The following is a 15,787-nucleotide window of genomic DNA, read 5'->3' as shown; positions in this document are numbered from 1 at the left end:
AGGTCATGTAACTGTAAAGTCTCTGGCTAGCACTGGCTTCAAGTGCTGCTGGGCTCAAAACCAGCTGCCAGTCACCAGGACCTGTGTGCTTGTCTACCTCCAGGCTCTGCCTTGGCGGCCGGGCTGGTCTCCTCCTCAAGCTCCACGTGGCAGTTCCAGGCACTTACCCTCCAGAAAAAGAACCTCCTCCCCAACATTTGGAACAAACTAAATAATAATATAATAATTAATAATATACTATATAACATAACAATATAATAAATAATAATAATTTGTAACAAACCAAATAAATAAAAGGCCAGCATGGTCATGTTCACCTCTCTCCAGGGCCCAAGGCACAGGACGTGCTACTTTAGTTTTGAGCCAGGACACTGCATCCGGAAGCACACAGATTAAGCAGGGACAGGAGGGCCTGTCTTTCCACCAGATGGATACTGGGCAGGTGGGTGGCAAAAATAACAAATGCCCACTACACTCGCTAATTTCCAGACTGCAGTTATATAAATGTATAAAGCCCACTGCCTCTACTTTGCAAATCTTTACGTATGTTACTAAACACTAGGCAGTTGTGCCACAGTGGTAATGTGCATATATTTAGATATGGAAAAGGGGGGCAGCAGTTTAGGGAACCTTATACCCCATATGGGAACGTCTGGGCTCAAGTCAGGACAGCAATGATAGTGACAGTTCAAGTACTTCAGTCTCTGGCACCCAGCTCCCAGCTTTGGCCTGCCCTGCCCTAGCTATTGTGGGCATCTGAGGGAGGGAACAAGTGGACTGAAGATCTGTCTCTGCCTTTCAAATGACAGGGACCAGCACTGTGGCATAGCAAGTTAAGCTTCTACCTGCTATGTCGGCAACCCTATGGGAGCCGGTTCCAAGACCCAGCTGCTCCACTTCTGATTCAGCTTCCTGTTAACTTTCCTGGGAAATCAGTGGAAGAAGGCCCAAGTCCTCGGGCCTCTGCACCCACACGGGAGACCTGGAAGAAGCTCCTAGCTCCGGGCTTTGGCATGGCCCAGCTCTGGCCATTATAGCCATTTGGAGGGTGAACCAGATGGAAGATCTCTCTCTCGTCCTCTTTCAAATAAATTTTTTTAAAAAATCTTAACAAAAATTGTACATTAAGAACAAGGCATTAAAAATAATCAACCACTAAGCATTAAAGACTCTTGCAAAAGCCCAGTCTTGAATTACCTAGCTCTACCCAAAATTCAAGTGAAATGGGTTAAGATGCACACGTACCACTTTTTCCACATAATTTCAACTGTTTTAAATGACACAAACCACAGAAAGTTATCACGCAACATGGAACTTTTATTTAACGTGATTTCTGTACATGAGGAGTAGGAGAGTAATCCGTTTACAAATGGAATTGATTTTACTAGAAGAAACAATAAAACCAAACCAGTATTTGATGTGACTCCATGAGTTTAAGCTTCAAATCCAGCCAAGAAGTTTGTTACAATCTCCTTCAGCTTGGCATCCGACTCTTCTGAGATCTTCCCGTCAGTCCTACCCAAGACAGAAGCAGACCATGAGTTCTGACTCGGACAAAAGTATCACGTCTAGCCTAGCTACAGAACTGATAACAATTCTTAAAACTATCATAAAACTTCTCTCTCTCTCTGCCTCTTTATATCTCTATCGTTCAAATAAATAAATAAATCTTAAAAAAAAAAAAAAAAAAATAAACACTACCATAAAACTTAACTGTTTACAAAAAGAGGCCAACATCTGCGTCCATACCTGATATTACCCAACAGGGCTTGATGTTGGCTGACAACATGCGACAAGAAAGCATTCTCAAATTTTGTGATCTTGCTGGGCTCCAATTTATCAAGGTACCCCCTCACACCCGCATAGATAACAGCCACTTGTTCTTCAATAGCCATGGGAGCTGAAAAAAAAACAAAGACTGTTAAGTGAGCTGCACAAAACCCACCATGTTACCACAGTCAGAGAAACTTGCTTTTCCTCCAACGATTACCATGATCCCATAATCACCCTCTCTCACAGGTAATCTGAGTGGCCAGCACTCCACTCAATTCTCCTTCCTACCTCATGCCCACAAGAAAGTGTAATCTTTGGGTATATCCCTAAGCACTGCTTGTTAAAATGTCCATGTTTATACTGTTTTGGATGTAAATAATTCAACTGGGGGGAGGGCAAAACCATACTAATATCACTTCAATCTCCCAAATTCCACATTCATATAGCCAAGAGGGCGGGGGAATCTTGGAGTTCCTAATTACTAAAAGCAAGGTAATATATATAGTAAGTTTTTCTACTTATTAAGCTCATAGCACTTATATTCCCATGGTAATAAAAGACCATACTGTAAGTTAAGCACATTCGAAAGGCAGCGAGTGCACCGCAGATAAAAGGTAACAGCATGCAATACAGCTTGTGATATGTAATGCAACCCTATAGGCCTGGGAAAACTAACATACAGAAGGAACTTGATAAAGAACTCACAATACTGTCCTTGCTTCAGCAACTCCGTCAGACGCACACCGCGACTCAAGAGCTGTTGAGTGGCAGCATCAAGGTCAGAACCGAACTGAGCAAAAGCAGCAACCTCACGATACTGCGCCAATTCCAGCTTCATGGTACCTGCCACCTGAAATACAGAAATCAGTGGTATTGTAACTCAATGACACACCACGCTATTCAAACACAGTTCATAAGGTTCTAACCCAATGCTATCCACACCTCCCTGCCACTGTGATCCATAATTACCTGCTTCATAGCTCTGGTTTGGGCAGCAGATCCGACACGGGACACAGACAAACCCACATTAATGGCAGGGCGGATACCTTTATAGAACAATTCTGTTTCCAAGAAGATCTACAATGCAAGAATACAAACGATAGTAAGTTTAAAGTAAGTTAGCTTCAAACTTGAGTCAAAAATGCCACAAAACTGAGGGAGAATGCTAAATATCTTAAATAATCACCCAAATCTATTTTACGAGGCAGAGAAACAGATTTATAGAGAGCTGCTAACCGCTGGCTCACCCCAACAGCTGTAGATGGGCCAAGGGGGAGAACCCAGGCCTCCTAGGTGAGTGGCAGGGACTCCAGCTATTTGAGCCATCACCGCTGTCTCCTGGGTTCTCCACTGTCATGAGCTAAAATTCCTGGGAAATGGGTATCAACCACTATGCTAAATGTCTAGCTCCTTAAAAAAAATTTTTTTTAATCTGAGACAGAGTCTCCCTACACTGAATTGAGGAAAACACAGGTAACATTTATATTAAAATATATGAAATGGAAGCAATATGACTTCTGGGATATGCTTCAAAATTATCTAGGAGTAGAGAACAGCAGCTGAGTAAACATCAAACATGATGGATGAAGCATGGTATTTGGGTGGGGGCTTTATTACACTATTTCCTGTTCTTCCGTATACTGCGGACTCTTCCACTAGGCAGGCAGGCAGTAGTTAAGCCAAGTCCTAGAATGCTTGCATCCTCTACTAGAGTGCCTGGGTTCAAGTTCTAGCTCCATCGCCAATTCCAGCTTCTTGCTAATGCACACCATAGAAGGCAGCACTACTTGGGTCCTTGCCACCCACATGGGACAGCTTAATTGTATTCCAGGTTCCTGCTTCAGCCTGGTCCAGCCCCAGTTGCTCTGCACATTTAGGGAATGGAACAGGAGATGGAAGATCTGTCTCTCTCTTTTTCAAATGAAAGTAAGTAAAAAAAAATTTGACAATCTATTCACGTGGTGGAATGAGAAGGCCATGCCAAGGTGGCCACTGGCAAGCGAGCGTCAGTTACTCAGGAATGGCTTTGAAACACACCTGGCAATAGAGCCTGTCTGGCAACAGGCTGTGATTGGATGGATTTGAAACTGCCTGGCAACAGGCTGTGATTGGATGGCTTTGGAAACTGCCTGGCAACAGGCTGGGATTGGTTGGGGCACAGACCGCCCCTTGACCAGATTGGCTGGTCTTGGCTATATAAGATGTGGTACCAACTGAAATAAACGAGTCTGCAGGCTGCTCGCCTCAGGCCTGCTTTCACCCGACTCCCGGAGTCTGTGTGGTGACTCCTCGCCTCTTGCCCCCACCACGCTCCTCCTCTCAGAAAGGAATCCACTGCAACATTGTTAAGAAATCAACTGCAACATCTTCATAATCACAAGTCTCAACCAAGACCTTGGGACAATTCAGAGGTTTTTTTTACATTTTAATTGTGCATACCTGTCCATCAGTGATGGAAATGACATTGGTTGGAATGTAAGCAGACACATCCCCAGCCTGTGTTTCTATGACTGGTAACGCAGTCAAGGAGCCACCACCAAAAGAGTCGTTCATTTTGGCTGCTCTCTCCAGCAGCCGGGAGTGTAGGTAGAACACATCACCAGGGTAGGCCTCACGACCAGGGGGCCGGCGGAGCAACAGCGACATCTGGCGGTAAGCAACAGCCTAGAGTACAGAAGAGGATTGTGAAGTTCACTTGTTACAGAGGAGCCACACTTATCAACTCCAGTTCAAACATACAAACCACAAAACATCTAATTCCTTTCACCTGTTTGGACAAGTCGTCATAGATGATCAAAGCGTGCTTGCCGTTATCTCTAAAGTACTCTCCCATAGAACAGCCAGAATAAGGAGCCAGGTACTGAAGTGGGGCAGCATCCGAAGCAGTAGCTGACACCACAATGGTGTATTTCATGGCATCTGGAGAGGAAGTAAATTTTACAAGGTTATCAATATTGTGTTTTCAAACCAGAGGCTACCATAACAAAAACTGAACAAAAACTGAAATTTACTATTAAGAATTAAGCAGAGTCAAGCACTTTAAAGAAACCAACAAAACCTTTATTGTTTTATGTTATCCAAGACAACTGTCTTAGAAAGTTCAGTTCATTAGGGAGTAATTAAAATCTGCTTTCATTAAGCAGAAGATGTTCTCAGATCATCAGCCACAGGTCTTATGCTAACGGCAAGGAGACTAAGTTCTTGAATACCTGCATCTGTCAGTCTCTTCACCAACTGGGCAACAGTGGATCTCTTCTGACCAATAGCAACATAGATGCAGTACAGCTTCTTTTTTTCATCAGTTCCATCATTGAAACGTTTCTGATTAATAATTGTGTCAATAGCAATGGATGTTTTCCTATAAAGACAAAGTAAACATAAATCTTATTAAATAGTTCAAAGGATTTACCAACCAAAATCTTTCTACTAACTCTCATATCACTTTCTACAGTCCCAATTACATCCAATACATTTACCATTCCAAGACTAAACAGTAATTTTCACAAATAGCAAAATTTAGCTAGAATTTTCTAATATGATTTGAGTCTTTACCCTGTCTGTCTGTCACCAATAATCAGCTCACGCTGACCACGACCAATCGGCACCAAGCTATCCACAGCCTTAATGCCAGTTTGCATTGGTTCCCGCACAGAGATTCGAGGAATGATTCCAGGGGCTTTCAGGCCAACTCGCCTACGAGTCTTGGAACCAATTGGACCCTGCAAAAAAGACAACAAAAAGGAACTCTCAGAATAATCAGTTTTGATATGCGTTAAAAGATGCAACCATACTTACTAACCATTAAACCTACCTTTCCATCAATGGCATTACCAAGGGCATCTACTACACGACCCAACAGCTCCTCACCAACTGGAACATCCACAATGGCACCTGTCCTCTTCACAATATCTCCTTCCTTGATGAGTTTATCATTCCCAAACACGACAACACCAACATTGTCGGGCTCCAAGTTCAGAGACATACCCTGCACGAAAGCCAAAACTGGATATCAACAAAGCTAGAAAGGTACTACTCCTTATACATCAAAACACACTATGAAAACAGCCAGGACAAAAGGAGTACTGTCCTTTCCATCTGGCTTACTCTGGAGTAATTTCCAACAGCCAACCTTCTTCAGCTAAGACTGTTATTAAAAAAAAAAAAAAAAAAACTTATTTTCATCTATTTTAAAGGCAAAGTGAAACAGAGACAGAGGGAAGGAGCGAGACAATCTTTCATCTACTGGTTCGCTCCCCAAATGCCCACAGGCTGCACAGGCCAGCGCCAGGATTCCCTTACTCCCGCTGGGTCCTCCCACATGTGTCAGAGAGGTCCAAGGACCTGACCCAGCAATCCTGCCTCCTGGGATGCATTAGCAGGAAGCTGGATCAGATATGCAGCAGCCAAGACTTGAATTGGCATGCCACATAAATGCCATCACAGTGAAGATATTTAAAATATCATACTCCCTGAATATCAAGGCTACAACAGTCCTAACATGCTCATAACATCCCCAAAGAAATCGAAGTAGTAAATTTTTCCCACTGCATTTTATCTACAGCTTTGAGCTGGATAACCAGTATGAAATAGTGAATGGAAGTTTTAAGGCACTCTTGACTTACACCTTTTTAATCTTCAAAAGCTCCATACACAGTTTAAAAGATTATCTGGTGGGCCGGCGCCACGGCTCACTAGGCTAATCCTCCACCTTGCAGCGCCGGCACACTGGGTTCTAGTCCCGGTCGGGGTACCGGATTCTGTCCCAGTTGCCCCTCTTCCAGGCCAGCTCTCTGCTGTGGCCAGGGAGTGCGGTGGAGGATGGCCCAAGTACTTGGGCCCTGCACTGCATGGGAGACCAGGAGAAGTACCTGGCTCCTGCCATCAGATCAGCGCGGTGCGCTGGCCACAGCACGCCAGCAGCGGCGGCCATTGGAGGGTGAACCAATGGCAAAGGAAGACCTTTCTCTCTGTCTCTCTCTCTCACTGTCCACTGTGCCTGTCAAAAAAAAAAAAAAAAAAAAAAAAGATTATCTGGGGCCGGTGCTGTGGCGCAGCAGGTTAATGCCCTGGCCTGAAGCACCAGCATCTCATAGGGGCGCCGGTTCAAGACCCGGCCGCTCCACTTCTGATCCAGCTCTCTGCTATAGCCTGGGATAGCAGAAGATGGCCCAAGTCCTTGGGCCCCTGCACCCACGTGGGAGACCCGGAAGAAGCTCCTGGCTTCGGAACAGCACAGCTCCAGCCGTTGCGGCCATCTGGAGAGTGAACCGTTGGTTGGAAGACCTCTCTCTCTCTGCCTCTCTGTGGAACTCAGACTTTCAAATAAATAAATAAATCTTCAAAAAAGCTAATTTGGGTGAAGTTCTGCTTAATTTTGTATTTTGGAGTTGGTGGCTACAACTTATGATTTAATCAGTTCCTGGAGTAAAAGAAGCCAGACAACCTGGTCGATCAAAACCTGTTTATTCTCTTTGTATCTATGATATATTCAAGGAGGGAAAAATGAGAAATGGAGACTTAAAAACTTTTAAAAAACCTGACACAATCTGTAAATGAATATAACTGAGAAGACCGAAATCTCACTTCAGAATTTACCTTTAAGCCTGAGGAAAACTCTACCATTTCTTCTGCTTGAACATTCCGAAGCCCGTGTACTCGGGCAATACCATCACCAATACTTAAGACACGCCCAGTCTCTTCAAGGTCAACAGAGGTATCAGCTCCAAGAATTCGCTCTTCAAGAATAGAGGACATCTCAGCAGTGCCTATTGAGAAAGGACAAGTCCATTTAAAGTAGTAACCAAGATCTTTCCACCTACCACCGAGGGCAGGTGCCCGGCCTAGTGACTATGTTGGTCCCTGACACCCCACACCCCAATCAGAGTTCCTGGGTTCACATCCCAGCTCCATTCCAGGCTCTAGCAAGTGACAGCTTAAGTACGTGGGTCCCTGTCACCCAGGTGGGAGATCAGGGCTGGTTCCCAGCCTTGACCCGGTCTAGTCCTATTGGATTTTTCCCCCCTTTTTTAAAAGGTTTATTTATTTATTTGAAAATCAAGGATTACAGAGAGAGGGAGAGACAGAGAGAGTTCAATCTTCCATCGAATGGTTAACTCCACAGACAGCCACAAAGGCCAGGGCTGGGCCAGGCCAAAGCCAGGAGCTTCTTCCAGGTTTCCTCTGTGGATGCAAGGGCCCTACACCTTGAGCCATCCTCCACTGTTTTTCCCAGGCCATTAGCACAGAGCTGGATGAGATGTGGAGCAGCCGGGATATGAACCAGTCCATTTGGGATGTGGGGGTTGTAGGCAGCAGCTCTACCTGCTACACCAAACACGGGCCCCAAAAAGGTTTCTGTGCATCAAATAAATACAATAAATGTTTCTTTAAAAAATCCATTTCTCAATAACATAAAACTTTTTAAATCTTAATAAAAATTTACATTTTTTTTTGACAGGCAGAGTGGACAGTGAGAGAGAGAGACAGAGAGAAAGGTCTTCCTTTTTCCGTTGGTTCACCCTCCACTGGCCGCTGCGGCTGGCACGCTGCAGCCGGCGCACCACACTGATCCAATGCCAGGAGCCAGGTGCTTCTCCTGGTCTCCCACGCGGGTGCAGGGCCCAAGGACTTGAGCCATCCTCCACTGCCTCCCCGGGCCACAGCAGAGAGCTGGACAGGAAGAGGAACAACCGGAACAGAATCCGGTGCCCCAACCGGGACTAGAACCTGGTGTGCCAGCACCGCAGGTGCAGGATTAGCCTACTGAGCCGCGGTGCCAGCCAAAAAATTACATTCTAAAGTATAACACAAGATTCTATTGTGAAAAGCTGGCTACCCAGGCGCTGGCACTGTGGCACAGCAGGTAAAGCTGCCACCTGTGGTGCCAGCATCCCATATGGGTGCCAGTTTGAGTCCTGGCTGCTCCACTTCTGATCCAGCTCTCTGCAATGGCCTAGGAAAGCAGCAGAGGATGGCCAAGGTCCTTGGGCTCTTGCACCTGCATGGGAGACCCGGAAGAAGCTCCTGGCTCCGGTTCAGCTCAGCTCCGGCTATAGCGGCCATTTGGGGAGTGAACCAGTGGATGCAAGACTTCTCTCTCTCTGCCCCTACCTCTCTGTAACTCTGCCTTTCAAATAAATAAACCCTTTGTAAAAGAAAGAAAAGCTGGCTGCCTAGCACAATGGAAATTATCTGAGTAATCTGAAAGAAAAAAAAAAATCTTCACAAGACAAATGTAAGCCAAACAAGCTAACAAAATTATTCAACATTACCATAATGTTGTTCCTTTTCTTGTAACTTAATTCTAAAGAATCTGTATCTCTGCTGAAACCTGATTTTTTTTGCTAAACTCCATAAAAAAGCCTATTTCAAAATGGCAGTCTAGGGGCCAGTGTTGTGGCATAGTAATGCCACCTCCTGAGACACCTGCAACCACACAGGTGCCTGCCTGTTAACTGTCCCGGCCACTCCACTTCCAATCCAGCTCCCTAATGGCCCAGAAAAACAGCAGATGAATAATGTTCAGGCCCGTGCCACCCATGTGGGAGACACAGATGAAGCTCCTGGCTCCCAGCTCCGGTCTGGCCAGCTCTCGACATCAGGGTGATGATCTGGGGAGTGACCAGCCGATCGAAGACCTCTCTTTCTCTCCCTCTCTCTGTAATTTTGCCTTTCAAATGAATAAATACATTTTTAAAAAATAAAAATGCAGTCCATTTAAAAAGCAACTGTTAAGCTGTCCCTTGAAGTTACCAATACTATTCTTTTACATCTCTTAGTGTGTGTATAAATAATTATTTAAAGAGTCTTGGGCCAGCACTGTGGTAAAGTGGGTAAAGCTGCTGCCTGCAATGCCAGCATCCCATATAGGTGCTGGTTCAAGTTCATATAGCTGCTTCACTAATCTAGCTCCTTGCTAACGGGCTGGGAAAAGCAGCAGAAGATGACACAAGTGCTTGGCCCCTATGACCCTCGTAGGAGACCCAGAAGAAGCTCCAGGCTTCGGCATGGCCCGGCCCTCATGCTGCAGCCATCTGTATAAGTGAACCAGCAGATGAAAGCTGTCTCTCCCTCCCTGCTAACTATTTCACATAAATAAATCTTTAAAACAATAAAAAATTCTGGGGCCGGCGCTGGCATCCCAGATGGGCGCCTGTTCTAGTCCCAGCTGCTCGTCTTCCAATCCAGCTCTCTGCTATGGCCTGGGATAGCAGTGGAGGATGGCCCGGGTCCCTGGGCCCCTGCACCTGCATGGGAGACCAGGGGGAGGCTCCTGGCTTCAGATCGGCGTAGCTCTGGCCGTTATGGCCATTTGGGGGGAGGTGAACCAACGGAAGGAAGACCGTTCTGTCTCTCTCTCTCTCTCTGTAACTCTACCTCTCAAATAAATAAAATATTTAAAAATAAATAAAAGAATCCTAATACACATCTCAGAAATTTCCCCACCTTTAGCTATCTTCCTATGTTCACCTCCCTGCTCCGTGATGGCAGGTGCAATGTACAAGCTCATAAGCTATCAGATTTACAGTAGCATCTATTGCCTTCAAAAAAACCTATAAATAAGAATCGCTTGTTTTTGAACAGTTCTGAGGAGAAGGAAGAAAAATCTTTCTAAGATTCAGGGCCGACACTGTGGCACAGTATGTTAATCCCTGCCTACAGCATTGGCATCCCATGTGGGCACAGGTTCTAGTCCCAGCTGCTCCTCTTCCAATCCAGCTCTCTACTGTGGCCTGGGAAAGCAGTAGAAGATGGCCCAAGTGCTTGAGCCCCTGCACCCACATGGGAGACCAGGAAGAAGCTCCTGGCTCCTGGCTTCAGATTGGTGCAGCTCCGGCTGTTGCGGCCATTTAGGGAGTGCACCAACAGAAGGAAGACCTTTCTGTCTCTCCTTCTCACTGTCTGTAACTCTAGCTCTCAAATTAAAAAAAAAAAAAAAAAAGAATCTAAGATTCTACAGAAACTAAAAATTCACAAAGGGTTTTTAAAAAATCCGTAAGTTATGTAATCTGTCTTCATTTTAATGATAAGGTAGTAAGTGTGGTGCAGACTTAGAAACAGTAACTCACCAGTCTTCTGAAGACGCGTGTTAGAGGCATGAAGGTTCCTTGCGGCAATAAAAGATGATCCCAAAGCATTTTTGGAGACCTAGTGCAAGAATATTCTTAAATATCTGATCTTACTACATTATTGATGAAAATACAGATTATATTTAAAACACTCTGCTTAAATATCTCTTGATATATGTGAAAATCCTTTTAGCAGTCTTTGGTACACAGCAAGGCACTTAATAAAGCATTATAGGAAAATGAAGTCTATTTTAAGAAACAATTATCATTAAAGTTTCTTCTTTCCAAAGCACCCAGATCCTGCTATTTTGAGGTTGATGTAAATACTGTAGTAAAAATCCTCAATAAGGTAAACTGCTTCTTCCAAAGGGCAAATCTCCATATACTTCCAATTTTACTTAAAACAAAAACCAAGTAAATGAATGCAGGCATTTAGGTTAGGGTAGAAATCGTGATGTAGCGCATGTGGGTCTTTATTTACTGCCTTGAACCAAATCCTGCAACAATCTCCTCTCTCTCTTCTTCAAGCTGTCACGCTGTGAATGGTTAATTCTGCAGCTTCGAAGCCAGATAAAAATGGCTAAGGATGCTGGTGATGCTACCAGCCCTCGTGTTAGGACAGCAAAGCAGCCATTACGTGTATTTCACCTAACAAGTTGCAATTACCTTCAAGACAAAGAAATTAGGTAAATGCAAATGTGTTTACGCGGATTTAAGGGTATGTTCTTATTTTCAAGGCAATCGATCCTTACAGGGATTTTTCCAACCTTCTGTCCCATTTTACTTATATTCTCAATAACAATTCTTCAAAAATCCCAGTTGGACAACCCAAGGGCGACAGCTTTGGACGTGTCAGAGCACCGCCAAGCAAAAGCCGGCCAGCTTCCGTGCTGTCACCGTACGGGCCACCTGAAACGCTCCTTTGCACCCGGCCGGGATTTTCAGAATCGTTCCGGTATGGAGCACTGAGAGATCGCCTGCTTAAGCAGTCAAACCACCACCTTCATCCCTTCCTTTGCTTGAACTGACCTCCGAGGAGCGCAGGTGGGCCGCCGGGGCCTGCTGACCTTCCTACAATGTCAGCAGCCCAGAATGGCTTCAACCGGGGCAGACAGCGGTCCTCTGACCTTCACTGGGGACGCGCCCCACAGCGCCGGCACAGGCTCCCCAGAACTAGCGCCCAAGCCCTGACCTTCACTCATGCCACCTTCTCCGGCCGCTCGCGCCCCCAGACCAAGGGAATCCCGCTAAGGCCCCGTCTCTGCACAACACCCGGGTCATCGACTCCTCTGCCCGCCTCGGCACCACGCCGCTCGCAGGGCCATCCCCAGGGCCCCTCCGCAGCCTGCTCGGCCCAGCCCCAGCAGCCACGGGAGCAAGATGGCGGCGCCCGCCACAGCCCCTCACCCTCCCTGCAAAAAGAACCCCGAAGACAGCGCAGCCCCGCGCGCCGCAGCCCCGCCGAGCCGCCTCCCTTGCAGGTCCCCGGCGCTCACCAGTCCGGCCCGCCGGGGAAGGGCGCGGGCCACGGCCGCGGCTACGCGCACGGACAGCATCTTCGCAGCTTCTCTTCGGGGTGACTCCTCCGCAGCCGCAGCCTTGCACTGACTGGGACAAAATGGCCGAGCGTCGAGGAAGGTCAAGGCGGCCGGCCCACCTGACCCGGAAGGACAACCTCTCTCTTTCCCCACCTCCCCGGACGCGAATCTGCCTGGGTTTGGTCCGATTACATTATTTTTAAAGTATTATTTTTTTAGTTAAACCTCAACATGAATGATTAGCCCTTCACCAGCCTCGGCTCCGGAATTCGTTCCGTATAAATTTCAGTCTTTCCAGTCGACCTTGTGGTGGCCCCGGGCGACCACGTGATCAGCGGAACTTATGAAGAGCAGTCCCCTGCGCTAGGTGACCTGGGCGTCACCGCTGCAGCTCACTTGACCGTGAGAGATGAACCGTGTCCGCGGCGTTGAAAGATGCTGCGGTAGCCACCGAGAGCGGCCATCCCTCGGGGCGGCCACCTGTACGCCGCAGGTCGCTGACCCCACTCAGAATCGACCTTTGGGGGCACCCTGAATTTCTAACAAACACCCACCCTGTTCCAGGTGATCCGGTACGCGCCCAAGTTGGAATGTTCAGACCTTTTAGCTTTGATCTAGAAGGATCCTGTCTCTGAATTTGACCAAGTTGCTTAAAAAGTCTAACAAAGGAGTCCCAGTGGAGTGGTTGCCAATCCTATTAAGAAGAATGGTCCAGAATTACGTTTCACTCCAGACCGGGCTAGGGCTTGAATGTTCTTCTGCCGGCAACTAGTTTTACAACACTGGGGGTTCTATTTTTCTGGTGGAGTTCTTTCTATGTCTACTTAATAAATGGGGAGGAATTTTTCTTCCGCAGAATTTTTATAACATTTGAAATTTTTGTGATATGAACAGAGGAAAAGAGAAAGAGAGGGAGAGGGAGAGACTCTGGGTACTATGTCATCGGGGAAGCTATTTAACACTGCCTACACTTGTAGCTGTTCTGAAAAGCATCTTTCAGCTCCAGCCATCAAATCTTGGCTTTCAACCAAAACCTTCTGGGCTAAAAGGATTGTCTCCTGCAGCTTGCCTTGCAAATGCATGGTCAGCAATCCTTTTCTCTAATATCCAACTTCCTTTTCAAGGAGAGACATGAGTCAATATGGCAATCCTCCAGGGAGGCATAGGCTAACAGGAAAATTATCTCTGGTTTATAAAAACAACAAAATTACATAGAGATTTTGTAAACCGTGTAGTGATGAAAGTGGACAGCGATCACTTTTTTCCCATACCCAAGGGCTGCACCAATTTATCTGCAATTTGGTTACTGAGGTGAGATGCATTTTATTGAAACAAAATGATAAGCCATAAAACATAATACAGAGAGCTAGTCAGAATCCTCTGAAGAAGGGCTGGTGTTGTGATGCAGTCAGTAACGTCGCTACATGTGAGGCATCCCATGGCAGTGTCTGTTCCAGGGTCTGTTGGGCTCCTGTCACCCACATGGGAGACCTGGATGGAGTTCTAGGCTCCTAATTTCAGCGTGGTCCATCCCCAGCAGTTTGCAGCCACTAGAAAATGAACCAGTACATGTAAAATATCTCCCTCCCCCTCTTTTCCCCCCTCTCCCCACCTTTCAAATACATAAATCTTTTTTTAAGATTTATTTATTTTTTACTTGTGAGTCAGAGTTACACATAGAGAGGCAGAGAGAGAGAGGTCTTCCATCCGATGGTTCACTCCCCAACTGGACGCAATGGCTGGAACTGCGCTGATCCGAAGCCAGGAGCCAGGAGCTTCTTCTGGGTCTGCCACGTGGGTGCAGGGGCCCAAGGGCTTGGGCCCTGCTTGTGGCCCTGCTTTCCCAGGCCATAGCAGAGAGCTGGATCGGAAGTGGAGCAGCCAGGACTAGAACCGGTGCCCATATGGGATGCCGGTGCTTCAGGCCAGGGCGTTAACCTGCTGGGCCACAGCTCCGGCCCCTACATAAATCTTTTTAAAAGAGTTCTTTGAAGAGAAAGACTTAATAACTTTAAATATGCATCTACCTTAGGAGAAACACATTCAGCGCTAAGCCTGATCCACAATTTCATATTAAACCTCACAGAAAGTTGAGTACATGAGCCTTTGAGCTCTCTGCTTTTCCTAGTAACACAATGTACTATAAACGGTTGCCAATAGCAGTTTGGAAAGTGAAACACACAATGGAGCCAGACCATGTTGGTCAAGTTCTAGCTCTGCTATCCAACTTTAGTCAAGTCATTTAATCCATGTTTGCATGTTTTAATGTGAAAATGGGCAAAATAAGTTATGCCCACCAATTTCACCAGGTTCCTCTAAGAGTGAAACAAAAATGTAAAACAGAAAATTATATATTGCTGTATAAAGAACCTCTCATAGTGTTAAATAGAAAGTTTTGGAAGCAAGCAAGAACCTTAGGTAAGACAAGAAATGAATGAGGGAATGGCCACATTCTCCTGCAGCTGCCCAAGATGCCAAAATGTAAAGTCAAGAGGAAGAAGGTGACCCCAGCTCCTGCTATGTGAAGAAGCAGGAGGCCAAGGAGGTGGTAATTCTCCTGTTTGAGAAGAGACCTGAGAATTATGGCATCGGACAGGACATCCAACCCTCTAAGAAGAGCCTCATCCATTTTATTAGATGGCCTTGCTACATCTGGCTGCAACAGCACAGGGCCACCCTGTATAAGTGGTTGAAAGTGCATCTTGCCTTTAGCCACTACACCCAGACCCTGGACCTCCAGTCAGCCACTCAGCTGTGGAAGCTGGCCCACAAGTATAAACCAGAGACAAAACAAGAGAAGGAACACAGGCTGGTGCCCAGGGCCAAGAAGAAAGCTGCTGGCCAAGGTGACATCCCCACTAAGAGACCCTGCCTGTCCTCCTAGTGGAGGTCACCACTGTCATCACCTTTGGGGAGAATAAGAAGACTCAGCCAGTGGTGGTTGCACACGGTGTGGGGTCCACTTAGCTGGCTGGCTTCTTGCCTCCCTACATTGTGAATGGGGGTGCATTACTGCATCGTCAAGGAAAAGGCCAGGCTCAGTGTCTGTCCACAGGAAGACCTGCACCACCGTGGTCTTCTCTCAAAGGTGAACTCAGAAGACAAAGGAGCTCTGGCTAAGCTGGTGGAAGCCATCAGGACCAACTACAATGACAGATGATGGTGAGATCCACCATCACTGGGGAGGCGATGCATAGGATCCAAATCTGTGGCTTGCATTGCTAAGCTGTAACAGGCTAAAGAACTCACCACAGGGTTGGGATAGGTATGCATTTTTGAGCTTCCTGTACATAATAAAGATTCTCCTTTAAAAAAAAATGCCTTCTACACACCTACACTCTTAGCTCCTTGGCAGTGGGAACTAATTGGTGAGGTTAAAGTTGCTGCAGTTGGGGCCGGCGCTGTGGC

General features: G+C 46.4%; 1 protein-coding gene and 1 pseudogene across 1 annotated transcript; one reads left to right on the top strand and one right to left on the bottom strand.

Moving 5' to 3' along the window:
- Window positions 1-1,296: 1,296 nt before the first annotated feature.
- ATP5F1A (ATP synthase F1 subunit alpha) lies at window positions 1,297-12,451 on the bottom strand. Its single transcript, XM_002713512.6, has 12 exons — window positions 12,338-12,451; window positions 10,842-10,920; window positions 7,369-7,538; window positions 5,585-5,758; window positions 5,326-5,492; window positions 4,983-5,131; window positions 4,541-4,692; window positions 4,213-4,437; window positions 2,743-2,850; window positions 2,479-2,623; window positions 1,750-1,900; window positions 1,297-1,515 (listed from the first exon to the last, which is right to left on the bottom strand). The coding sequence occupies exons 1-12, from the start codon at window positions 12,395-12,397 to the stop codon at window positions 1,434-1,436; spliced, it is 1,662 nt and encodes a 553-aa protein (XP_002713558.1). The 5' UTR covers window positions 12,398-12,451; the 3' UTR covers window positions 1,297-1,433.
- Window positions 12,452-14,850: 2,399 nt separating this feature from the next.
- On the top strand, window positions 14,851-15,644 carry LOC100338817 (large ribosomal subunit protein eL8 pseudogene; annotated as a pseudogene).
- Window positions 15,645-15,787: the final 143 nt, after the last annotated feature.

Source organism: Oryctolagus cuniculus, chromosome 10 (genome assembly GCF_051225735.1).
Source record: "Oryctolagus cuniculus isolate XC-2025 breed Fujian yellow rabbit chromosome 10, ASM5122573v1, whole genome shotgun sequence".
Lineage (NCBI taxonomy): Eukaryota > Metazoa > Chordata > Mammalia > Lagomorpha > Leporidae > Oryctolagus > Oryctolagus cuniculus.
Note: the sequence above shows the minus strand (reverse complement) of the source record. Positions and strands in the feature narration are given on the sequence as shown.

Bases quoted from the DNA above. Each gene is read 5' to 3' on its own strand.
- ATP5F1A (XM_002713512.6), bottom strand. From the start codon at position 12,397: ATGCTGTCCGTGCGCGTAGCCGCGGCCGTGGCCCGCGCCCTTCCCCGG. The intron at 10,921-12,337 runs GTGAGCGCCGGG...TTCTTGCACTAG, and splicing joins TTCCCCGGCGGGCCGGACTG to GTCTCCAAAAATGCTTTGGG. The intron at 4,693-4,982 runs GTATTCAAGAAC...CTTCCTCTCCAG, and splicing joins GAAGAGACTGACAGATGCAG to ATGCCATGAAATACACCATT.